The sequence below is a fragment of the Tasmannia lanceolata genome, unplaced genomic scaffold (genome assembly GCF_043159265.1).
Source record: "Tasmannia lanceolata isolate RefF3 unplaced genomic scaffold, GAP_Taslan_0.1 ptg000037l, whole genome shotgun sequence".
Taxonomy (NCBI): Eukaryota; Viridiplantae; Streptophyta; class Magnoliopsida; order Canellales; family Winteraceae; genus Tasmannia; species Tasmannia lanceolata.
In genome coordinates this window covers 63387831-63415130 of record NW_027518714.1, presented here as the reverse complement: position 1 = coordinate 63415130, position 27300 = coordinate 63387831, and the positions used below count along the sequence as shown (strand labels likewise).

Sequence of the window (27300 nt, the reverse complement as noted above, 5' to 3'; positions counted from 1 at the left end):
TTAGGTTGTTAGTAGGTTTTTATCTTTTAGGTTGTAAATTGCCTATTTATAGGCCTCTTTACAGCTCTTTTGTTAACTTTTGGATGATTAATTGACTGATTGAGATTCTCCCCTCAAATTCTATTCTTCTAATTCTAGTTCGCCTCTCCTCTTCTTCTCTTCTTCCCCTATTCTTCTTCTATTCTTCTCCTACTCTTCTTTCCTCTCTTCTCTACTTCTTCTCTTTCTCCCCTTTCTTCTATTTCTCTTCCCGGTCCTACATCAAATTTGGTATCAGAGCAACAGAAAGTATCAATCCATGACCATCCTTCAAAAGATCAACACCAGCTGGTATCTCATCAGGCTCAATGGAATCATCTGCTAGGAGCGTATCTGGCTCAATGTTGTCGACCAATGTGCTAAAATCCTCTGTCGGAATATCCACGGGAGACTCAACACTGCCACGATGGTCCTCTGTGTCAATAAAAAGCTCGACAATCTGCTCAATCGGCTCAAAGATAGGGCAATCCTCTGTAATATACTCTCGACCATCCGTCTCAGGTAATGGCTCAAAAGTCAAGTCATTCGGCGCTAACTCAGGATGACGCTCGAACATCCATCTCAGGTAATGGATGAGACCATTCTAGTTGTTGAGCCTATGATTATGTCAGATACAGGGCCACAGAGTACAGTGACTGATGAGGCCGACGACGACAAGCATGACGATTCTCAGAGATTTCCACAAGGCCGATTGCCGAGCATCTAGAGAGAGATCTTGACACTTCCACGTAGAGGAAGATATTGTAATTGAGCCATGTGAGGCTGATCCATTGACAGAGTCGATCGAGCACTGTCATGACTCAAGAGTCAGAAGCGAGCGACCTGACTGTTGAGGCATTGCCAGATCATACAGAACAGGAGCAGTTCATTGAGGATATCGATTCCATATTATTACATGACCACAGTGACATCATTGTTTTTGCAGTAGATGTCACGATCAAGATGATTGTGGAGGTTGAGAGAGAGGATTTCAGTATACATGACGATCATCAGGAGATTTGTCAATCTGACATCACTGAACCGCATCAGATGCCCACGGATGAGCTTATTGGTGATGACCTTTTAGATGATAGTCATGGATTGGTACTACCCATAGTTGTTATGCCGATCCCACCAATTCAGGAGGAGTACGTTGCTATCTACCCAGCCAGTTTACTTCTTCAGAGTGTTTATGATTCTACATGTGCGATTTCTTCCCTATCACTCCGCCAGCATTTGAGATTATTTTGACGTTTGTCACAAGCATTAGACATCAGGAGTGCCTCCAATGGATTACGACTCATACTACTTGTGTGGGTCATCTACATATTTGATCCTCGCGGATTAGAACTCGAGGGCGAGTTCTTTTCAAGCAGGGGAGAATGATGTAGATAGTAGGCCAATAAGTGGCATATTTGCCCATTAGGATTTCTAGGCATTTATTTTCTATGTTTTTAGGCCTTTATTTTCTATGTTATTTAGAATTAGAAAGTTTAGTCTTTTAGAAATTCTTATTTTAGTAGGTTTCTATCTTTTAGGTTGTTAGTAAGTTTTTATCTTTTAGGTTGTTAATTGCCTATTTATGGGCCTCTTTACAACTCTTTTGTTAGCTTTTGGATGATTAATTGACTGACTGAGATTCTCCCCTCTAATTCTCTTCTTCTTCTCATTCTAGTTCTCCTCTCCAGTTCTCCTCCTCTTCCCCTATTCTTCTCCTACTCTTCTTTCCTCTCTTCTCTACTTCTTCTCTTTTTCCCCTTACTTCTATTTCTCTTCCTGGTCCTACATCAAAAGCTCTCTCTAATACGCCATTCTCTGTCTCTCTTTCTCTCTTCAACTCTCTATCGCTCTTTCAAGCATGTAATAATCTAACAAATTCTATCATTTGCATAGGTTTCCATATGTTTTCATGATTTTACAGGATTTCCACCAAAATTTTCAACTGAAATTGAAACATTTTCATTCCGTAATGACAGAAACTGAAACATTTTCATTCCGTGATGACCGAAACCGAAATTTAAAACCTTGGCAGGACGATACTTCTAGGATAGAAGCCTTAATACTTGATATCTACAAGGTTTTGGAGAATCAAACTACAGTTGTAATCAACCTAGGAAAGGATTTTTTGTTTGACAGGAATAAGAAGGAAGTATGGGAACCTCTACTTTCTATCATGTGCGCATGTTATGCAGGTTGTACATGGAGATTGAAGGGATAAAACTTCCAGACAGGTTTCTACTTCCAAAAATTAAAAGACTTTGAAGAATACTATACAAGTGTAGTCACCTTGGAAGTGTTCTTCTTTGACGGTAATTTCTGCACAAATTGTTAGTGGATGTATAGATTAGTTGTTAGTGGATGTATAGATTAGTGGACTGAAATTATGTGATGTTTACAGTGATTCACAGAGTGCGTTTTCAAGAAACTGAATTAGAACGTGGGCTTTTATGATTGGAAAGCTTTTCTCAATCTTGAATGTACGAAATTCAACAGCTGTAAATCAGAATGGTGTTTTAAAAATGTTGCTGTAATTGTATTTAATTGCACAAAATACAAATGTTATTTGGATTCTTGAAATACAAGGAATTTGGAAATTTGTCCCCATACGTTAATTAGCCACATAGGCATCAATATTACAATCTATTTCTTTTTACAATAATTGGGGTATAAGACAATCTACGGTAGAATCTGTCCTAAATTATTTAGTCAAAATCCTGGATGGGAGACGAGAGAAGGAGACCGTCCGTTGTTTTTTTATTTCTTGCCCTTCTTTCTGTTGAGTGAGAGAGTAGGAGACTGTCATTGTTTCCAGGTTTTAGAAATCTCAAGATGGGGGAGAGATTTCTAAAACCTGGATTTCTTAAACCCTTAGTCTGCAACATACTTCCCCCACATCTGCAACCTACTTACATTGTAAAATCCAGAACTTTACACTGCTTCCAAACTAAAACCTGGATTCTAAAATCCACTTTCCCAAACAGCCCTTAAGTGTTTGAACGTTAGATCTAACCCTAGATAATTGAGCTCCAAAATCCTCAGATTCAGTTTACAATTAAAAAAAGAAAATCCTAGGCTCATAATTTTCATAAACCTGTAGAAATTATAAATTGAAAAGATGGACCTTGATTTGTGGTCAGATAATTATAATTTTCGAATCAGAAAATTATACTTTTTATATTGTCCATTATTCTTCCTTGCTTATGACATACCTAAATTTGAGATGTGTCCAACTGTTGGATCTCAGCCGATCCAATGGGCAATTCTTAAATTTAGTAAGTTTTTTCTGATTCAAAAATTATTTTGTGATCCATTGATCACCTTTACTTTCTTATTGTTATTCTTGATTTTAGAACCGTAAAAATAACCCTCAACTACCCTAAATCAACTACCAACCCTTAGAACAGTTTCATGTCCTTATCCTCACTACATGTACTACATCAACTTGGTGTAAGAGCTACAATGTCTAGTTTCATCCTTTTTGGCATTGAATCAGACACAAGATAAAAGGAATTCGAGTTGGGAGTCCAATGTCAATTTCTCCGCCAAGTCATTCACATATGGAAACCTCATTAGATCGGAGGGTTGGGATCATCCAATGAAATGATTTTTGGTGCATAACCGGCACAACCTATTTACATTGTGGCCCATCAAATGGACGGTTTGGATGATCCTACGGTGTGGGACGTACGATAATTTTTGAAATACTGGACCATACGGGCTCACACGGTCGCACCATATAAAATCTCTTAAAAATATGGTATAGTCTGATTTTTCTTTTTATCTTCCCATGTGACCCATGCATATCCTATTAAAGTGTTTATCAAACACTTCCTAAAAAATTACGGTTTATTCTTATTTCTTACCTATTCTTATCGTCACACCCCAGACTAACGCACATAAGAGCACTTGCTTGGGGTTCCCCTCTCCCTTCCCAGGTTGTTGCTTTTAGCTGGATGGCCATTTCGGAAAGCATCAACATGTGTGACATCCCCCAAAAGCAGATCAGATTGGCTAGTTGTTGTATTATGTGTAGATCCGATGGGGAAACTGCTGCACACTTTTTCATTGAAGCCCGAGCGGTAATGGTAGATTAATCGCGTTCAAAGAAAAGCAATAGTCAATGGGGGTTCGCTAATTTTATATCTCTGGAGATCAGTTTTGACCTCATCCCTCTTATTGCCAATAGCGTGGAAGACGAGTTGGCTAAATCTAGAACTAGCAAGGAGAGTTTGATTGTGTCAAATGTTTTCACCATTAAGTAGCTGATTGCTTCCAGCTCAGTCTATCTTTTGCCTTTAGCTTCTCCTGTTTTCAGGACTCCTAGCATTTGCTGTTCTCTTTTGCTCTTTTTTTTTAATAAATTTTGGCTGCTGATGTTGGCACAACCATGTTTTGATAATTACACAAAGTCCTATTATTTAAACAGCTGACAAAAGGTCATTACAGTTCCCAAAAAGCTATCAGAAGCCAATTAAAAAAGAAAAGACATGCTGAGTTTGTGCAATTATTAAAACACAGTAGGGCCAATATCAGTAGCCTAAACTTTATTCGCTTTCTCACAAAGGGATCAATAAAATAATTCCACCAGACCGATTACTTCAGGGTTGCCACTTTGACAACCCAGGTCAATGCTAAATACTAGCATGCCACCCTTCACCATGACAAGTAGATTCCAGATGCTACCCTATTCAACAAAAACAAATACAATACAGATGGTAGCTAATGGCCAACGAAAAATAAAGTCATTTTTTATCAAATGAGACAAGAAAAATATAATCATTTTTTATTACAAGATTCCAACCAAACTAATGGGCAAGGAAAAAGATACAGGAGAGAGAAAATATAGAAGCAAAACCTATGGTTAAAGATAAGAAATGTACCTTAAATTTCAAAGTCTTCAAATGATCAGCTAAGCACAACCATAAATCATATGGTATGTCCACGTGTTTATAAAGCTTTACCTTAGGAGTAGAAAACGGTATAAACTTGGCCAACACGGATTCATTTGCAACAGTGTATACCTTGAATATGGAGCAAGAATAACAAGTTGGTGCTGATACTCAAACCAAAGAATTGAAGGAAAGGGCTCAAAAATCATAATTAAAATATAAATTTTTGCATTTTAGCAAAAAAAGGAATACAAATAGCCATAAATTTCATAAATAATAACAATAGCAAAAAAATAGAGAATGAATCTCTCTTATTGCAGGCATACAAATTAATAAAATGGTACATTAACCAGACCAATCAAAAAAATAGTACATTAACCAAAAGAAAACGTATCCAGCAGGAAGACAATAATATAACCACTGTATAAAACTGAAAGCTGCAAATAATCATTCGGCAAGTAAACCGGTGAAAGTTCCAAATTAATGCTAAAATCTCAACACAACAAAGAGAGATGGAACAGTAGAAGAAAGATTATAAACCAAATAATCATAAAAGAAAATTCCAAAAAAAAAAATAGAAACCCATAAAGACAACTTAGAAAAATATTGTCCAACTTTAAAGTACGTTTTTGCAGAAATATTATCTATAAGATAAGAAATCAATTCTACCGTTTTCCACTTGTAGTCTTGTAGGTAGTCAAACCCAAAAATCACTTTGTGCAAGTTGACCAAGGCAGCAAAATAAACACCAAAATGCAATAGTAACAATACTGCACAAGTTTAGACATCCAAACACAGGCCAAAATACACAATGACCCAACGGACTCCTGCCCAAAAGCAATATTGGACAAGCTCATAAAAATTAATCTGCTATACACAAGCCATTCAACTATAGAGGGCCTAAGGGAACTGAAACGCTCAAAGGCAGAATAAATCAAGAACAAACTTAGAAAAGACTGACAACTAAAAAGAAACTGAAAATAATTGCATAACAACATAACGAAAATAGGCTATTCGAATCAATGAAAAAATTCTAAATAAAAGAGAATGGACGAAAACAAAAATGAGGCTCACAACACAATCTCATTTAACATAATAACAACAGAAAGAAAACTAAGATAACAACAGCGAAAACACAGCCAACCTTTGAATTCATAATTGACTCGAGTTCTTTGATTTGTTTTGCATAGCCAGCCCGCGAGCTTGAAGCTACAATGGGAGAAAAAAAGATGACTAAGCCTGAATATCAAAGGCAATAAACTAATGCTAAAATACTAATAATGCCATAAAATGCAAATACCCACTACAATTCAAAATAAAAACAAGAAAAAAGGATCCAAATTCAAAATGAATCAACTAAAATATCAACTTTACCTTTTGAATTTATTGGCGAAGCAGTCATACCAAAAATCCTTGGAAGTGGAGTACAATTGGAGCTTAATTGTCGGTGATAGAACTCCTGTCAAACCAAACAATTTCATCAAAAAAAAAAAAAAAATTTTGCAACCAAGCTATACACGTGAACTCCTATTAATGAACATGTAATGAAAAAGCAAACAACGAAGTAACATTGGGATTCGCATAAGAATCTAACCATTTAAAAAAATGATCTTAAAAACATACAATCCCCAACAAGAGACTTTTCAAAGAGAGAGTGGCAATTAAAGGAAACCTAATCAAAGGAGTCAATCCAAGTTAGAGAAATCTAAATGAGTGAGGGGCAAGAAGATTAAAGAGAGAGTATCCCAAATAGATGTTGTGCAGAGGCTGGATGAATTAAGAGAAAACATAATGATTAATGAGCAATAGTAGATCTAAGGCAACCCTTGGAGACTAAGGACATAGCCAATCAATATGTGACTAAAGACCAAATGAGCTTACACAAAACGAAGAGAATTAAGTGAATCATAAACAATGAAAACCAAAAAGTATATCTCAAGAGATAAAAAATTAAGACATTGGTAGAAACATCAAGGGCAAATTTGTTTGATTATAACAACAACTAGATTAGGAGTTTCAAAACTTGTAATGAGTTGGGGCTTGGTTCTAAAATTAGGAGTCAATGGTTAGAAAGTGTTAAATAGAGAAGCCATTTAGATAAGCAAATTCCAATGTAGAAACAAGACTGACGTAATTCATCGTTTGAGGAACAGAAGAATTTATGTGTGCTTTTACTCCTAGAAGTTGTACAAACAACTCAAGCACTGATTTAAATCAAATCTTCTTTGATATTCTATTGTGATTTTAGTTTCAAGTTGTCTCATGCTACATCATGAGGAAACTTCAACAATAAGACGTTTTAGCATTTTTACAAGTTGTTGGATCTTCCAAGTGGTTTGAGGTTTTGCAAGCTGCCTCCTAATTGGTCTCAACTTAATGTTGATGGAGTGTCTGAAGAGAACCCTGGTTTGGCTGGAGGAGGAGGAATTGTTAGAGATTTTCTTGGCAAGGTTGTTTTTGCTTTTGCTCATTTCTATGGTATATCTTCAAATATGGTAGCTGAAACTAGAGCCTTATTAGATGGGCTGAGATATTACAAAACTTTAGGCCTCACCAATATTTGGGTTGAATCTGATAACCAAGTCCTGGTAAATCTCATTAAAAGCAACAATACGCATCCATGATCTATCTATTTTTTTCTCAAAGATATATTGCTCTCATTTCTAGTATGAACTGCTTCCTAACTCACAAGTATAGAGAAGGTAATTGTGCTGCAAATTCGTTGGCTAATCATGCCTGTTCTACTAGACTTAATGATACCTTCTGGAACTGGTTGGATCTCCCAAGAGACATGAGGGGGGGCTGTTAGATGTGATCAGCTCGGTATTCCTAATGTTCGAGTTAAATAAGTATTTTATACTGTGATGCGGTTTCTTTAGTATTTTGTATGGGTTTTAGAGGAAAGGTGGCATGTCCTCCTCTCATACTTCTTTATTTCTATGAATAAAATTTCAGGTGCCGCCCCAGGTTCCTAGATAAATTCTGGGTAAAAAAATAGCATTTTTACGAGTGACTTATAGAAAGGAAATCATTTTCCCTCTGCATATGAGATTGATTGGAGAAATAGAAAGAGCCTATAACCATATCTTCAACTCTCTAAAATTAATGTTACCTAGAAGTTTGAAACGTTGTTCGCTCCTGTATGCGGTACGGAAATAGGTACAGGGTACGATGCTTAGCCCGATATGTGGTGTAATGGGGGTATGTCATTTATTCAACAAAAAAAAGCTTCAATTACAAACCAAAATATATGAAATTTAAAAATCTCAATATAACACTAAATAAAGCAACAACATATATTGTATACTCAGTCCTAAAATCAAACAAAAAACAACTACCCAGTTATGAAATAAAAATATAAGAACATGATAAATGATCAAACTAATGAATAAGCTAGGTGCAGCTGCATTTCCTTAGTCCACCAAAGTATTCCCTATTGAAAAGTTGAATATGTGAGTATGTTGTAGTCCGAGACGATGGGGTTGCTATTTTTAGCAATCTGGATCGTGAACATACCATGTTTGGGGTCGTTCAACCCAGATCACGAGACGATATTAGGGGTAGCGAGCTTGGTAACATCGTCTAAAACTACGCCCATTAAAAAAAAATCTAAAAGCATGCATAAAACTCAGTTTGAAAGAACAAATTTCATTTGAGCATATAAAGACAACCTCCAATTCATTGAGTGGTTTACAAAAGCTTCCCCATGCCATTCCTCATTCAGGGAGAGGTGGTTGAACGGAATTGATGAACAATAACCTTGGGCATACAAATGATCCTAAACATAGTCAAGGACTTCTAGATCCTCACCATTAGAAATTAGCCACATCACTTTCCATGAGTAAACCCATTTATAATGATTTTTAGCAGGCAATAAATGTTCCATTACCAATTTAATAACACTTTAAACAAATAAACCAAATGAATTAAGTTAAAAGAATTGAAGTAAAAGCAGCAAATAGCCATCAAATATAATTTTAAAATCCCTTCATGTACTAGAATACTTCTTCAGCCAATGACATAGAAACTAATACAATCAGAGAAAATTTCATATCAAAACAAGTGGCCTCAAATTAAGCTAATAGTAAGGATCGAAGAATGCTTCATTCCTGCATCTAGATGATAGAGGAGTCCAAGCATTTCCCAATTTACATGAAACAAAATCTGGATCTCCAAAACCAATTGTGTCAAAGAAGAAGGTGAAAAAATACCCCATCACACAGTTACATAAACAAAGGTTGTATTTGACTCTTCCAGTAGTTTAGCCTCATTGCTGAAAGTAGACGTGGCAAGTTATAAGGCCAAACAGTAAATAAAATAGCATCTGAATCTCCAACCAGATTAAGAACGATCATTAGGTGACAATATTTAGGATATTACACTAGTGGTAGGAACAAAAAATCAAAAGAAGATCTATGTGGTTTCCACTTTGTTTTTTGGAAGGCAACATGACACCTAGTCAGTACAAAAAATCAAAAGAAGATCAATGTGGTTTCCACTTTGTTTTTGGAAGGCAACATGACATCTAGTCAGTACTCGGTACTCAATATTCAATGATTATGGACCAAGCCAAGCTACCTTCAGCTAATAAATGCCATCCAAATTGGGATGTATGATTGTTGTGCGGTGCTAGATAAAAGGGCCTTAGATAACCTCCCCGCCTCTCCGGAATATGATCAATTACAAAGGTAGAGAAAGAACAAGACAGAAGTTGTGGAGTTTCGACTCAGTTCCTTTTGTTCAATCATCATAAAATACAGGTTATAGCTGATATTTATATGGGGCTGGTCAAAATGATAAAGATACCATTGCCATTGACATTAAAGTGTGACGCATCAAAAGAAATATGGTGTGAGATTCAAACATTTCATGCAGTCAGTTAATAAAAACCTCTATCACTTACAATGATCACTACAGCCAACAACGATACATGAGGAGAATTTTTGTCTACTGAAAGACAAATCATGAACATAAAAGAAGCATCCCCAAGAGCAGAGATGAGAGTAATCTAGATCCATGCCTGTGAGAAGATATGGCCGTGATTATTGTTCGAGGGAGGCTATTCAGAGCATATTTCTTTAATTTCCATAAATTTTGGTGTAATTATCCATCACCCCAATTCTTGCCTTTTCCTTTTAGGGTAAGCATTTGAGCAATTAGCATTTCCAATATTGTTATACATACAGACAGATACAGATATGGAAATAGATATAGATATAGATATAGATGTGTGTTCGTGTGTTTTTATATGTATATGGTCATATACATACACATAAAAAACATTAAAAATCATTTTTTCTGCTTTAGTCACTAGAGAGACCACCTAGGAAGTGGGAACGATGAACATAAAAAACAACTTAGCATAATATTCAACAAAAATACTGAAAGAAAATACCCATTACGTCCACGAACCAAATAATGAAAGAAAAGATCCACTACTTCCTTAAACCACATACACGAGACAAAAAAATTGATTATCCATACTACTACAAAAATAGAAATATAAAAAATAAACCATAAATAAGAGGAAAACTTAACATATAAACTAGGAGCCACAACAATGTCAACACTGGATCCTATTCTCATAAATGACGAAAAGCAAATCTTATATTTCACCGAAATCTTTGATATCTTTCAAGTCTTGCAGTTGTTACTAATAATTTTATGTTCCTAGAAACTGATGAAGAAGCATCTTAGCCCTTAAAATACTTTGCAAATCAAACCCAATACACCAGATTTTAATTTTCCATAAAACCTCTGCATTTATATAACTACCAACATGCCAACATAAGGTTACTGTAAGAAATCCAAATGCACTATCGCATTCCAAAAGTATTCAGCAAAATAAGAGTATTATGAAAAATTAAAATTGATGAACAATATTAAGAAATTAGAAATTGTTATAATTGTTTAATTACAATACCTCGCACTAAATAAGAAATCAAAAAATGGATACAAAGTACACTGAATCAAAGCTTCCACACTAGAAGGGACCATCATAAGAATAACATAAGACCACTCACATAGTAATTCATGATACTAATTAAGGACTAGCCTATCTATAAGGCCAATATTTATTAACAGTGGGGTGGAGAGAGAGAGAGAGAGAGAGAGAGACAGATAGACAGAGAGAGACAGAGAGAGAGAGAGAGGGGTGTCTAGTTAACCCATTACACGCTATCATAACAAGCCTAAGGATCTATGACTCTAGCATTAAGTTGTCCATCAAATATTATCAAATATTACCAGCTTAATCATATTCCAACGGAAAAACAAATATTAAGAAGAGGGAAAGAGAAAATAATTAATCCAGAACTCACCGTCATAATGCAAGCATAAGGGCTTCTACCTCTTGCATGATGGCATTCATCAAATATTAATAGCTTAATCATGTCTAGCTTGAAAAAGCAATGCCGCAAGTTATCAAGAAGAATTTGAGCTGTCATTACAAAGACCTGTAAGAAATGGTCACAGTTGTCAATGGGGGCAATGCCTCAATTGGAAATTGTGTACAGGTACAATACGCACAGAAATCAATGAAAGCAAGTTGATCAATAGTAACTAATAGAAGAACAATGTAAGTAAAATATATAAGAAATTTATAGCACAACCAAACATTTAAAATACATTGCAACCATATGTTAGAATCAATAACAAAAACAATTTTAATATAAAAAACAAGAAAACTCCTTATAAATTTAGAACTTTTGAAAGGTTAGTAAAAAAGTTATCGCAGAACCAATTAAAAACTTGCAAAAGCCAAGGAATTCCAGGGAGTTCATAAATAAGGAAAGACACTATAATTTAGAATAGTCAAGATTCAAATGTTCTGCAGTTAAGATTTAAGTGTTTTTGTATAACTCATATTGACATGCACTACTACTAGCTGCAAGCATTTAGAGGACATTTAGGTGAATCTAAAATTATAACTTATGGATGCTAGATAGTTATTTACTCTTTACTTAATAGAGTACTTGTACTGAAATGTCTATTTTGCTTTTGTTGTTCTATAGGAAAACACTCACACAGGGAATTGACATGAACATACGACTGAGACAAGTCAAAGGAATTTGTGATTGACTCGATAAGGCCAAAACTAAGTAGACTGTCAATGACCATCGAGTTTTCCAACAGTGACGTAGAGACGTCAACTCAACTCAACTCAACTCAACTAAACCAAACTAAGCCTTTGTCCCAAACTAGTTGGGGTCGGCTAATGAATCCTTTAGAAAATTTTCATGAAGCAGTGATGTAGAGACCTAAGCTTCCATAATACATCATTGGATGACATATGAATGCTTTATTACGGAGGAAATGGCATTAGATGAGACATGCCCCGACTCTAACGATCAACATGAAAAAATTAAAATTTTACGTATTTATTATGCTTTAATAAGTTGTATATCAATCTACATGTGTAAAAATGTACATTTTGTAATACTATGCTTTAATAATTGTGTAGTTATGTGTTAATCTAAAATGGTTTTGAAGTAGCGAAATAATGAATTGAAATGATGAATTACTAATATGATATGTGCTTGTATTATGAGGTGTACAAAACTCAATACATGGAAATAAACACAGGTGTCTTCGTAAGAGTTGGAGGAATTAAGATGAAGGTTTAGCATATTGATGATTGATTGGGGTTAAACCTCTAGCTCAATTGGTTAAGGCTTTGGTTTTTAACCTTGAGGTCGGGGATTCAATCCCAACATACATATCAAAAAAATATTGATGATTGATCAATATGGACTTGTATCTTGTAAATCTTTTGAGACTATTCAGTACGCATGGGTGAATTGACTTGATTATTTATTGATTTGTAATATCCATATGCTGGTGATCGTGGTGGTTCCTAACTTCCTCATTAATTAATGGATGTGGATCGAAATGGATATATACTAAGACCAGAATGAATCTCATGATTTACAGTTTGATTCAATTCAACCCTACTATGAGTTGAAATCTGATACCGTATTTCATAACATTGGTGTATAGTGCCTTATAATTTGATCATGGGTGTTTTACTAGATTTTTTAATTTAGAAATGAAAAATCAGTGTACAATATGAAGTATTGATTAATGGCAAACAATTAATTAAAAAACTATTATTAAAACACTAGACCAAATGTTTGTTCTATTGAATAGAAAGATTTGTACTCTACCCAGATGACAATAAACAAATATAGCTAAACAAATCATTATATTCAAATGGGATTTCTAGCAAAAAGAAAATAAATGGCACTGCCCAAAATGAGTATATGGTATGGATGGGGAAGCAGCTGCGAATTTTACGCAAATTAATATTCTCAGTGTGATTTAAAAGATTATAAGAACATGGGGAGAGAATTAACATAAAATGAAAGAAAATATAAATATATATATAAAAAAAAACAGAGAAAAGCAGCACCTCATATTTCTCCAATTCCTTCTTCCAGGTTGTGGCATCCCAGTAATCGACCCCCATAGCTCCATAGAGTTTTCTGACTTTTAAATCAGTGTGCATTTCCAGAGACTCAGCTTGCTGGCATCATAGAGTGCAGTAAAGAAAATAAGAATTGGCATCATAGAGTGCAGTAAAGAAAATAAGAATAGATAAACGAGCCAATCATAATCATTATCTCATCGTCATCGTCATCATCATCATCAGCATCAAATCTCAGTTACCTGGGTGACCAAAACAACAGTGGGAACCAAGAAAACAGCAATGAAGGGGGATGGTTTTCTGAGGTGATGAGCATAAGTCCGAATGAGCATAATGGCGATGAGAGTTTTGCCGGAGCCAGTCTCCAGGAACGCGATCGTATTCCCCTTCTTCGCTTTTTCCAGTGCTTCTATCTGATAACTGCATTACCCAAAAAAAAAAAAAAAAAACAATCAGTCACACACATGAAGAATCTTCCTCCTCCGCCTCCCTCCTCGAAAAAGACAATAATATAAGAAGAAAATCTGGCCTTCTAGCAAATGCTTCAGGATCCGTTTGATCCATTTCAGAGACGTAAAGAAGCTTCCGATGCTTCCTACGATCTTCTTCGTCACCGATAACATTCATAGCTCTTTCCCCTTCCCCCCCTTGAGCCACAAAAAGCGTCTCCTCTCTCCTCTGATTTTCCATTGGCTGTCGTTCAAATTTCAAAATGAGCGAATCAGATTCCCGATTTCACGGTCGCACAAACAAAAGGACTGATTGCGCAGACTCCCTCTCTCCCCCACTCTCTCATTTAATAGAAGAAACGCTTTGCTTGCTCACCAAGATACCGAGGTGTCACCATACCTTGGTGGGACCATGCGCGCCTTTCACTCTCTCACCCTTCCCTTTCTGCCTCTCTTTTTTACTAACAAATGAAGACCCACCCACGCTAAACTAAATCACTCTTAAATGTAGCTTAAATCTCATCACTCTTAAATGTAGCTTAATAAATCTCTTGCAAACATATTCCATAGGGATAAATAATGGCAAGTGACATATTCGCCCCAACTCCTTCCTACGGCCACCCGCTCTCGGGTATAATGACTCCTCCATTTAGATTGCTATAGTTTGGCATTGGGAAGAGAGGGGGGGTGAATATATCATTTCCCAAAATTATATATTAATTTTTGGGATTTATGCTTATTAGTCCCTACATGGCAAAATAATTGCTTATTAGTCCCTAAGAAAAGCATATTAGCTGAATAGTCCTACTTTTAGAAAATATTTGCTAAAAGGTCGCTAAAACTCACGAAATTCAATTTTCTCCGTTAAAAATTTGAAAATGACAAATTTACCCACCAACCGATTTAATTAGTTTTAGCGTTTTTTATTTCACTTCCAATATTTTTGAAAAAAAACTAGGAAATAAGCAACAATATTATCTCTTCTAATATTCTCATCAAAAAACCTTCAACAAAAAAATCATTTTAGAAATTAAATAAATTGAAAATCCCTCTAAAATAAATTTAAAAGGGTCACTTTGAGTTATCTTTTCTTCATGGATAATAAAGTAAGAAATTTTAGGAATATTTTTCGTTTCTAACTTTTCTAAGAAATTCCTATCTTGGTTGGATTGCAAGAAAATATCTCTGATGGAAAAGTATTTCTATAGAAATTTTTTTCATTGAGGAATTATGTCTGATTAATTTAGAGGGATAACATCATAAAACGAAGGTGTAGACACCCCATTTTGACCGAACTCTTTTCCCCAAAGTCGAGTACATTTCTGAAGTTGAGTCGAAGTGCCGAAATGAAATAAATCCTGAAGAATTCTCATTAGTGGATAATTTTCGAAATTTCTTGAAGCCTGAATGGTCCCCAAGTGCCTATTGAGACCCTTGTTTAGTTGCCCCAATATCTTTGACCATTGTTATGAAGCATAAATGGCTTTGATGCCGGTACCCCATTATTCGAGCCTTGAATCGCCGGCTTTGATACCTCGCGCTTAAATGTGCAATTCAGGTCATTTCAAGTTAAAAAATTTTGTGAAGAAATGAGGTTAATTGGCCTGAACCCAATCCGATTTTATGTTGAGGGCATATCTTGAATCTCAGGAAATTTAACCCGAGTTGCCCCCCCCCCCCCCCCAATTCTTATCTTTATCCCAAAACCAATGCAAAAGAGAGGTGAAATTGCCCAGCCAGAGTGTGCCATTATTAACATCGTATACAGTGAAACAGGGCCCAAATGCTGATCCATGTTCTTTCCTAAGCACTCCCTATGTTGAAAAAAAAAATATATAGTTACAAATATACCATGTATGGGCTGTCCAGGGAACAAGGAGGGGGCATGAATATGTCACTTCCCTTTACGCTAACCAAATGGAAGAGATCAAGGGTGGAGATTAGGCAAGGTAAATGGGTTTTGCAATGAAGGGTTTAGATCATGCTGATTGAAAATGTTTGGGCTATAAAAGCAAAGAGGGAAGAGAGCTCGAGAGAGGGGCGAGAAGAATTAGGGTTTTTCCTTTTCTAGAAAAGGAGTAGCAGAGAAAGAGCTAAGGGAGGGAGAGATCCGCCGATTCCATTTCCACCGGAGCTCCGGCCGCCCATTTCCATCACCGGAATCCGAGCCACCTTCATCCTCCTGCCCTCTCGCCGGAGCTCCAGCCTTCTTCCACCCTCCAAACCCTCTCCCATCTCCATCTTCCATTTCCCATCTCCACAGATTCCGGCAATTTCGCCGGAATCCAACCGAACCCCCTCTCTGCAATTTGCAACCCCCTACACCACCATCTCCTTCTACCCACCACCATCGGCCATCATCTTCTCCATTTCCCTTATCTTACGAACCCGTGAAACCCTCACCCGCCGGCCGGCCACCACCACCATTTCCCACCTCCTCCAAAACCCAACCGACCACCTCTAACCACCATCATCTCCACCATCTCACACCACTACCTCATCCATTACCTTCACCCTCTCTAAAACCCACACTAATCAGCAAACCCCGAAAGCAGAGGAAGATAAAAATCTGGAGCGGCCTCTATAACCCATCATCTCCGGTAACCCCATCGGAAATCCCTCCACCATCCAACCCCTTTCGATTGCAGAGAGAGGGTAAGAAGAAGAAGAAAAATTAGAAGAGGGTTTGGGGTCTTCATCCCCATTTGCGGCTTGCGGCTCCCAACAGGGAGAGCAGAAGGAAAAGAGAAAGAGAGGAGGTAGGGATCCGATCATCTTCTCCGATCGGATCCTTCCCACCGGTTGACCCCACCACCACCATCAACCTCCATTTTCGTCCCTTTCATAAACCCAAACCCACTTCGTTTCTATCCCCATCCCACCTCAACCGACCACCTTCTTCTTCTTCTTATCTATCTCAACCACCACAAGACCCATTTCATTTTCCCTCAAACCCATTTCGTTTTCTCCTTAAATCCAAACCCATCTCTGCAAATCTGACCGAGCATCACCATCTTCCATCTCTATTCCCTATCTCTGCAAACCCGTTTTCTATCACCATGGTCATCCCTACTTCGATTTCTTCTATCACCATGGTCACCATCGTTTTTGTGTAGATCTGTGAAACCCTCTTCCATTGCCGACTACCACGGCCATCTCCACTCAGATCTGATCTACTGCCACCTTCACAGCCTCAATCACAACCACCATCTACCCTACCCAAATCTGCCACTAAATTTCATCGTCCCCTGTACTCTCCGGCAATCCCAAATCCTCTGCAACTTCCGGCAATCTTGTCGGAATTCGATCAGCCGTCGTTATCGGGATCCATATCGGCGAAAGAGTCCGAAATACAGAGCCTTGTTCATCCCTGTTTGAGACTTCAGGTAATATTCTTTGCTCCACTTGTATTGTGGAAATTTGGGCAGTTGTTTGCCTTTTTGCTCGGAATTATGGCACTAATTTACAGGTTTGGTGTTAATTTCATTTTTGAGTGCAATCTAATGCTTAATTTTCCTTGATGAATGGATTATCAAGTTAGCTGTATTAACTGGAAAAGGCAAATCTTCTGATTTTGTTAGTTGGCCCCAGGTCGTGAATATAGTAGGGTGATTCAATTGATTTCCTGATTGATATTCTTACAGGTTTGATCTTACTATATTTCAGATTATTGCTTCTCGGTTGAATTGATTGGTTGTTTTCACCTCTTGATTGAAAACTGGTATAGGCTAAGCATCTGATTTGTCAAATTGGTGATAAAATGCTAATTAACATGATCTTGGTGTGATAGCATTAAATAATCTTTGGTTATTCATTTCTCTTCCTTCTTCCCTGGTCTTCTTTTAATGTTGGCTCAAAAATCAAGAGGGCAATGATAAGGTTACTTGGAGCCCGTCTTTATGTTTTGTGGCTCACCGCTTCGCACTTGGATCTGCACAAGTTGATGTCCCCTGTATGCACTGAAATTTTTACTAATTGGAATTATCATAATCTTTTGATATTTCTAATACTCTTCTTATCTTAAGCATTGAGTTAGGTTCTGAAGACAATAATGAATGGACTGTTCAGGTGAGATTATTTTGAAGCTTATCATATTTGTTTAAATTTTATTTAAATAAATTGTTTTAGGAAAGAAGGAGATCAGATGACTACTCTATTCGATATTATCGACATGAGTACTGTCTGATTTCAAGGCGGGATTAGAAATATTATCATGTGTATTATGACATCAGATGATTACTTTAGCATCATCTGATTTCATCCCCATATTGGGGTGGTGTTTGTGGTTGGGTATAGAAGTGTTTGATATTGTTTTTTTGCTTTATTAGGCTATCCAGCGGCTGGTCTGGACTAATTAATGTTGTTTATCATTTTATGATTTCTACAGGTTGTGCACTCTTTAGTTGTAGATCATATTTTGCTGATATTTGATTTGTTTTTATAATAATTGATTGAAAATTTGAGATTATCTGGTATCCTTTTTCCTCTCTCTTTGGATAGACTAACACAGTCTTATAGATTTCTGTTAAATTTCTTTAGATACTAGAGTCCCCTCTCATTGCGAGGGCGATGAAGGCGCTAGCCCAAGCCCATCCTTAGGGGACTTGCTCAGTCCGAGTAGCATACCCCTCTTTTGTATATAGGAGACTTGCCCAGTCTCATTCTCTTGCTAAGCCTCCTCTTTGTGCGTCGTTTGGTTTTGGGAGAACACCCTACTCGGCTTGGCAGCATACCCCTACCCTTATGGGTATTGGGTTGCACATTTGTTGCACCCTAGGGCTAGGCTGCTGTCCGGCCCGGCTGGGTGTTTTACATTTGCCAAATATGCACAGGGTCTCTTATTCCTTTTTACGTCATTTGTGTCTCGGAGACAAGCATTGTCTCATGTAGAGAGTTTCCCCTTTAGGAGGCTTACCTAGCCTCATGTTAGAGTGGCCTCCTCTTTTAGAGTGAGTCTTTGACTCTGTAGTGTAATTAGAGAGTCTCTGACTCATTTGTTCCCCTCTTTAGTGTTGTTAGTTCGGAGTTTCTCCTTTAGAGTTGTTGATTACTTCGCTTTGATTAGAGGCTAACTCAGTCTTATTAGAGCTTTGCTTGCTTGGGATCTTGGATCGTTTTCTCTCTTCTTGGGACGCTATCTTTCTTGTTGTGGTTCGTCTCTTTGAGGCGTTAGTTGCTTGTTTGGGGTTTCCCCTTTTTGCTTTAGGGCTTTGCCCTAGTTTATGGTTATGCTTGCGTGTTCCCTTTAAGATTGAAAACATTTAAAGGTCCAGAGCATTGGAAAAGCTTTAAAAATCCAAAAACATTAGAAATTTGAAACTCAAAAACATTTGAAAACTTTAAAAATATCAAAAACATTTGAAAATATAAAAAACCTTAAAAAATCTGAAGTGTGAGTGTTTCTTTTAGAAGCGTAGTTTGAGAGTTCGTTTCGAACTACGTTGGCTTGATCCTCTTCCACGGGGTACGTAGTGCAGCTTGAGATTCTTATCTCAGGTCCAGCCAAACTTTGTAAATAAATATATTTTAACCTTTTTTCTTTAAAAACCGTGTTTTCAAAAAGCTCTTCCTTTAGAGTTAGGAGTTTCTCCTAGATAAAGAGTTTCTTTTAGAGTTATGGGGTTTTTCTTTGATTTGTTGTGCTTATTGTGTGTTTGTGTTAGAGTTAGGAGTTTGTCCTAGCTAGGAGCGCCTCCGTCCGGTCAGTTGGCGATTCACATCGCTGACTGATGACTAGGTCTTGGATACGTTAGCGATCCCATTGTTTTTCTTAGGACGCACAGCCTAGTTACACATAGGTTGTAGGAACCACCTGCATTAGCTTAGGGCTAACCTGCATTTAGTTAGGGCATATAGGGTGTCCAAAAATCTACAATTCACTGGAATTTAAATAATCGTCCAAGAAACTTTAATAACTGGTCCGGTCTTTTAGATCGAGTCTAGGATAGAGGTCTAGGTGTCTTAGGCATCCTAGTTTAGAATAGGCGTGAAGAACTACGTTGCCTTGATTCTCGTGGAGGCGGGGATACGTAGGCTTCTTTGGATGAATATCAGACCATCCGAGGACTCGGGCTAAATCGTTTAGAGTCTTAGGATTTGTTGTTTTGTTATATTGTATATTTTGTTGTGTTTTCTTACTTTCTTGTGCAGACCTATACCTTTAGCTGTAGCTTGCATGTGTTTGTCCGCCAGAACTTAGACCCCTGTTAGGCATGTCACTCATAACCTAGTTGTCATTAGGTGACATATCTTTTATCTTACTTTATGTGTATTTATTATTTCATCCCCGAGTCATGCATGATTAGGTAGACGTTCACTCGGGGATATTTGTTCCCATTTCACATAATTTTTGCCCAAAACTCTTCGAGGTTAATAATAAATGGCATAAGAGACCAAGTGTTCGCACTCGGGCGAATTGGGGGCGCTCTTTAGACCTTCTCCATTCGTCATCAGGCACGGACCTTTTGTATCTCTGGTTATCCATTGCAAACAGAACATTTGTTTTGGTTCCATGGCGCATCCATGGATGGCGACTCTGAGTTATTTCTAGATATATCTCGGTTTCGAGCCCTGGCTCCGGATCAGGATGTATCTCTTTCCTTTTATATCGCCACTCATGCTATGCTGTGAGGGTGGCAACAGTTTCGAGAGTTCCCTGGTAGAGCTCTCCTTTCGTTGTGGAGATCTTAGAGGATTGCAGGAGGGATCTCGCATCCCTCGGCGCCGTCCTCGGATCGGGGTCCACAGAAGGTCACTAACTAAAAAATTGAATAGGGTTGGTTTACCTTGTCTTTTTTTTATGTGTAAGAAATAAGAAATTTTAGAATTTTTTTCCTTTCCGAACTTTTCCAATAAATTTCCTACAATCCAACAGGGCCTAAATAGAAGGCATTTTGTAAGAGAAGCACTAATCCATCTCAAACAGTTGGAGGTCTCCGTGTTCTTGATGATGGCCACCGGTTGCAATACGGTAGGGTTTTAGTTCTGTTATGGGAATAAGAACTAGGGTTTGGCTTCTAATCTTAGGAGAGGAAGAAGGGAGAATGTTAAAGGGAAAGTCAATATTGGAAGAGATAATATTGTTGCTTATTTCCTAGTTTTTTTCCGAAAATATTGGAAGGGCAAAAAAACATAAAACGGATTAAATGGGTTGGGGGTAAATTTGCCATTTTAAAAATTTTAATGGAGAAAAATGAAGTTCGCAAGTTTTAGGGACCTTTTAGCAAATATTTTCTAAAAGTAAGCACTGTTCAGCTAATATGCCTTTCTTAAGGACTAATAAGCAATTATTTTGCCATGTAGGGACTAATCAGCAAAAATCCCTTAATTTTTAGTTTGTGGAGGAGCATTTAAACTTCCCTAGTAAAATTTCCCCTTACAAGTCCTCATATGCGCCCTCTTTACGGGTGGGGGGTGGTAAAGCTTTCGACCCATAAACAGAACATGCTCTCTCCTATCTCTTTTAAGTTTTAACACAACGCTTAAGCTCACTATTTAAAAAAAAATAAAGAAAAAAGGCATGCCTCCACAAGCACCCACTTTGTTCAAAGATCCAATCCAATCACTTGTTAGGCCCCAATTTAAATAAACATTGTCCCAAAAATATTCTCCATAGGACAAATCCATTTTACCATTCACATTGAGTAAGAATGGTTTGGATCTTCAAATAACGTGGCTCCATTGTATTTTAAAAAGGTACTAGTTGCAGACCCGTGCGTCGCACGGGAATGAAAAACAAAGAATCAAATGGAGCGAACAAAAAATATATCTTAAGACTAAATACCTGCAAATTTTAGGCTTAAAAAAGTAATAGTTGTAATTTTTTAGATTGAATTTGATGGCAAATAGGGAATTGGTGAATTGAGCCGACTGATAAATTTTGGGTTCTTTTGAAGTTTGCTAAAAAGTGAGCCCTTTGAAAATCCAATTTTGTCAGATTAGATATTCATACTTAAAAATGTGACAGCAGTCCTACCAATATATTCTTTGAACTGAAAAATGTGGAGACACAATCAATTCCATCATCACCTCTACTTTACACAGCTGGAGTTGCAAAAGTTGATACCTGAATCAACTCTCACAATAAGAATACTGGGAACTTTCTTTGGATTTGGATATTGTTCAATGCTGCTATAAATGATTTGGATATTGTTCAATGCTCCTATAAATGGTTGTTCGGGGAAGCTTCCGTAGTATGCTGTTCTTAGTTTTGTCACTTGTATAAGGATTTTTGCAAGTGATATTGCAACCTATTAAAAAGTGATCATGAAAAGAGATATTAGTTACCCGCAGGTAGAGTGTGGTGGGCAAATGAAAGCTTGAAAGCGGAGTCTGCTTCTTACTACAATCATGAGGGCAATCTCAATAGATGCCAAAAATTACAGCAAAGAAGACTCGCAAGCATGCAACAAGATCCAAAGAAATAAACAAAACCAAAGAAGCCTCCCATGAATGCATGGCGTCCAAACTTTAGTTTATATAGTCTGATGTTTTCTTGACATCTGATTAAACGTGAAAGGAAATATTCCAAACTCAAATCAGTAGTTTCAAGATGAAAGGGATATACAAAAGTTTGCAGAAATTAGGAATGCATGAATCATATTTGGAAGCAACATATACACTACCATGAGGAACGATTGTACAAAAAATATATATCCCCACCAACAAAGGAAATATTTGGAAAAAAAGCAACGGCCCATAAGAAATAAAGAAAAAGATGGAAAAAAGCCTAAAGCTTTGAGGATAAAAAATCAGATTTTAGGAAATGAAACAAAGCCCAAAACCTTCCACAGCCTGATGGTAAAATCAAAGAATAAATGCCTATTTGGGTAAATCTCAAATTTTTAGAATTGCCAGATTACAGCGATTCCATAAAATATAATATTGATAGCTCTGAAATTGTCAAAAGATTCAAAATACTGAACATCTCAGAAAAAGAACAGAGAGCCACATGAAGATAAAAAAAATCTGGACATGGACAAGTAATTGTCCACGCAAAAAACGAATATCCAGGAAAAAAAACATAAAGTGCATGTTAAGTTTTTTTTTTTTTTTTAAAATAAGCAAAGGGAATCGCCATCAATAAAAGTTAATCACAACCAAACAAAGAATATGATGTAACCATGGCATGGTCCCTGCTATTTAAAGGAAGCAGAAAACAGACAAAATTAATAAAAAGCATATGGTAGGAGCAATGCAATGAAACATAGGACTAAATATTCATTTTAGTACTTTCTGAGATCATCACAAATTAGATGACTTAGAGCTGCAATGCACCCATGAAACTAACCATAAATTTCACAAATGTTGATAATTTTTTGTGAATGGTAAAAATTTTAATAACTCAGTATGAAAAAACCTAAATAACATCATATTCTACTAAAGCATCCCGTTTAAAACTCATGTAGGACCAGGAAGAGAAATAGAAGAAAGGGGAGAAGAAGAGAAGAGAAGAGAGAAAAGAATAGAAGAAGAATAGGGGAAGAAGATGAGAGAAAGAATAGACGAGAAAGAAGAGGAAGAGGAAGAAATCTAGGGGAGAATATGAGAAGAGGAGGAGGAATAGACGAAGGAGAAAAACCTGTAGAGGGGAGAAGCCAATCAATCTTTATTAATCATCCAAACGTAAGAATCCCTATTACATGAGGCCTTTATATAGGCAATTAAACTAAAATTCCATGAAAAATAAATAAATTATCTAATTCTAAATAACATGGAAAATAAAATCCTGGAAACTATATAACATAGAAATAAAATCCTAGAAACTAAATAACATGTAAATAAATCCTAATATCTGCATCATTCTCCCCCGCTTGAAAAGAACTTGACCTCTAGTTCTAGTCCTCTTGGATCAAATATGTACACGATCCACTGAGTCGTAATCCGTCGAACTCTGGAATGCTGTACAACGCTCGTGATGTCTGTGAAAGTGGTACAGAACGCGAGAGTAGTGATATAGAAGACATCATTAATGGAGAACCATAAAGAATCGAACCTCTCTTGACAAGTAATGCGGTAACGAATATAGCAACGTACTCCTCTTGTACTGGGGTGAGGGTCATGCGTAGCATAAATCCCTATTCTAAAAGGCCAATCTCTAACAAGCATCGGCAAAACGTTTCGATAATACACTCCTTTGTAGTCTCATCTGGCCCAAAGGAACCCATCTCTGCAAATACTAAGACCTTCTGATCAAACTGTGTTACTTCTTCCTCTGTGTCAGCATAAAGATCGACAATCTAATCAATCGGCTCAAAGATAGGGCAATCGTCAACAATATGCTCTTGATCATCTGTCTCAGGTAATGGCCCATCAGTCAGGTCACTCGCCTCTGACACATGACGGTGCTCGGTCGACTCTGTCAAAGAATCAGCCTCACATGGCTCTGCCACAATAACTGTCTCGACTATGGAGTGTCAAGCTGTCTCTCTAGATGCTCAGCAACTGGTGCTGGGCAAATCTCTAAATCGTCATGGTTGTCGACGTCGGCCTCAGCAATCACTGGACCATCTTGCTCTATATCCGACATCTCTGACTCAATATCTTCCATCATGGACTCAGTATCTGACATAACTAAGGACTTAACTATAATGATCTCATCAACACTAGCATCTGGTTCCTCAATAATATCATCAACAAGTGATACGGGGGAAGTAGTGAAGTGGCTTTGCAAATCCGACTCAGGCGTGCGACGCTCTTGGTATCTGGTGGCTACTTTAATTTAGGCTTTTTGTGTACATCGTGTGGCTTTTTCTCGCCGAGCAGCTTCTTCACGCATCAATCTCTGTTTAAACGTTGCTCGCTCACATTTCAATCTTTGTTGATAATGATATCCATAAATGTTCATAAATTCATAATGAACTTCTTCCCATAGACGAAATGGTGGCTTGCCTGAGTATTGCGCTCTAGTACGAAGAATCGTCATTTCGATCTGGCCTCTCTGCATACTATATCCTTGACACAACAAATGTTTATTTGATGATCATAACCATCATACTTATGATATGCAGTAAGTGCCTTGATCCATTCTAGAAACGCATCCTCGAAATCTCAATAGGGATGGTGATAGTCATCATAACCATAGAAATATGGAACCCGTGGTGCAGAAAAATATTAATCCTCGTATCCATCAAAATATGGAACAACTGGTGGAGCCATTGGGATCGGTATCGAAAAATAAAATTTATGATCCGTCTGTCATGTCAAAAAGAACACTATGCTTGTCGCGAATCATAAATCGGACTCCCGGATAGCCTAAATTGGGGTTCATACCAAAATCAACGGATGTCAAACGTTACTCGAAGTAGTGTCCATACTCACTGCTGATTGCTAATAATATGCTAGATATACTGCTGATGGCGAAAGAAAGTGACGGTCTCTCGCGGAAGGTCGATCGGATGTCGGGAAATTGTTGATCGGATGATGGAACGCGATCGACAGCTGAGATGACCTCTGAAACTGTGCTAAAAGGCACTGCCTGCTACCAAATTTTATGTAGGACCGGGAAGAGAAAGAGGATAAGGGGAGAAAGAGGAGAAGTAGAGAAGAGAGGGAAGAAGAGTAGGAGAAGAATAGGGGAAGAAGAGGAGAAAAGAGTTTACTTTGGGCCCATGGAAACTTTAGGCAAAAAGTTACTAAGTGTTACGATACTCACTTTCCTTCAGAAAAAAAGTTATACTTACTTTTTTTCTTTCTTTTTTTGGCAGAGACTTGCAGCGGAAGTCACGACCCAGCAAAAGTTGCTCCGTTCAGGGCACCTTGAAAAGATAAACTCTAATGACTTTCCATTTTCCTTCACAAAAGTAACTGGCCAGCTAGTGGTGACTGAAAATTGTTTTGCAGCCAGATTTCAATCGATCGAAGATGAAGGAAGGGTTGTCGGCACTTGAAGCAAGAAGGTTGAATAATGGGTTAGATGAAAAGAAGGGCTAGTGGTGACTGTTTCAGGTTTTGGGAAGATGGCAGAGCACCTATTTAAAAGGAAAGATGTTTGTGACTGGTTTGTTGATGCTTCTTTAGGCAGGTTTCGATTGGATAAATAGAGAGAAATAAATTAGGGTTAGAAGGGTAAATTATGGCTGAATTTTAAGGGTCTATTGGTGGCTAATTAAGGGGCTAAAATTTATAGGTTTGATGTCGGATGTGGAGAGGGAAAAGGGTTTGGGGTCTATTAGGGCTAAGGTTAGGGTTTTGGTTTAGGGTTAGGGTTTCAGATTAGGGTTTGGAGGAGTCTTCTACAGGTTCTGTCGGTTAGGTAAAGGCTGAAATATGAGAGAAGAGGTTGTTATGTTCAGGTATAATTTCTGGGCAGCAGATTTTGTGGAATTTATGGGCGATTCGTGACTCGAAATTCGGAGACTTGGATCATTTGCTTTGATACCAAATTTGATGTAGGACCGGGAAGAAAAATAGAATGAGAGAAAAAGAGAAGAAGAAGAGGAGAGAGAGAGAGAGAGAGAGAGAGAGAGAGAGAGAGAGAGAGAGAGAGAGAACAATAGAAGAAGAATAGGGGAAGAAGAGGAGACGAGAAAGAGGAAAAAGAAGAAGAAATCTGGGGGAGAATAGGAGAAGGAGAAGAGGAATAGAGGAAGGAGAAGAACCTGTAGTGGGGAGAAGCCAATGAATCTTTATTAATCATCCAAACCTAAGAATCCCTAATACATGAGGCCTTTATATAGGCAATTAAACTAAAATTCCATGGAAAATAAATAAATTTCCTAATTCTAAATAACATGAAAAATAAAATCCTAGAAACTAAATAACATGTAAATAAATCATAATATCCGCATAAAAAACATGTAGTAACTTAAATCCATCAAGTAATAAAAATGAAAAAAAAAACCTATTCAGATGAGAGGCAAGATCCAGGCGCTCAAAATCTCCCTTTTCATCATTTTTTTAAGTTCTGTAAAAGAAATCTGGGCAAGAGGAAAATTAAGGTTAGAAGAAGGTTCGATGGTTTCTAGTTGTAAAGTTCAAGTAATAAAAATGGAAAAAACCCTAGATGAGAAAGGAGTACCTGAGAGGGCTGAAAACCCTAGATGAAGAAAGAAGAGTAATAACCAATGTTCAGTCAGCCTCATTTCCACATCCAAGGGAAAAAAAATTCTCGATAAACCCCATATCCAGATATGCTTATAAGTAGAGGGAGTAGATGTCTAGGGAGGGAGAGGAAGGGGAAGGGGAAACGAATAGTTCCGAGTTATGAGCAATACGCTAGTACATTATTGTAGACACCCCATTTTGACCAGGCCCTAAACCCTCAATGTTTGTGCAAAAATCTGAATCAGTCAATTAGGGTCCTAAATTCTACCCTAGAATAGCTTAGGGTCCTAGCTATGTCTCCATGAAATTTAACCCGTGTTGCACCCCCATCCATATTTTTATCCCAAAATCATCAAAAGGAATGTGAAATATCAAGGAAAGGTGTGCCCATATCAATCCCATGAGGGAGAGGAAAAATGATTTTATCCCACCCTTTTTTCTTGACCACCCCTTATAGTATAAAAGAGTAGTGATA

General features: G+C 37.3%; 1 protein-coding gene and 1 long non-coding RNA gene across 4 annotated transcripts in view; both read right to left on the bottom strand.

Moving 5' to 3' along the window:
- The window catches only part of LOC143862034 (endoribonuclease Dicer homolog 2-like), a 33693-nt gene extending 19563 nt beyond the window's left edge, over positions 1 to 14130 (bottom strand). The window contains exons 1-7 of one of the 3 annotated variants that reach the window (XM_077373025.1): positions 13862 to 14130; positions 13575 to 13752; positions 13318 to 13431; positions 11228 to 11362; positions 6282 to 6366; positions 6052 to 6116; positions 4899 to 5039 (exon numbers count right to left, since the gene is read on the bottom strand). In XM_077373025.1, coding sequence (XP_077229140.1) covers positions 4899 to 5039; positions 6052 to 6116; positions 6282 to 6366; positions 11228 to 11362; positions 13318 to 13431; positions 13575 to 13752; positions 13862 to 14022 — 879 coding nt within the window. In that variant the 5' untranslated portion in view covers positions 14023 to 14130. Of the gene's footprint in view, positions 1 to 4898; positions 5040 to 6051; positions 6117 to 6281; positions 6367 to 8019; positions 10851 to 11227; positions 11363 to 13317; positions 13432 to 13574; positions 13753 to 13861 lie in introns of those variants that run through there. The other 2 variants (XM_077373024.1, XM_077373026.1) reach the window with 2 other exon arrangements.
- A 7620-nt stretch (positions 14131 to 21750) lies between these two features.
- LOC143860156 (uncharacterized) lies at positions 21751 to 26991 on the bottom strand. Its single transcript, XR_013239614.1, has 3 exons — positions 26800 to 26991; positions 26623 to 26698; positions 21751 to 22030 (listed from the first exon to the last, which is right to left on the bottom strand). It is a non-coding gene; the product is annotated as an uncharacterized LOC143860156 (long non-coding RNA).
- Between the last annotated feature and the right edge of the window lie 309 nt (positions 26992 to 27300).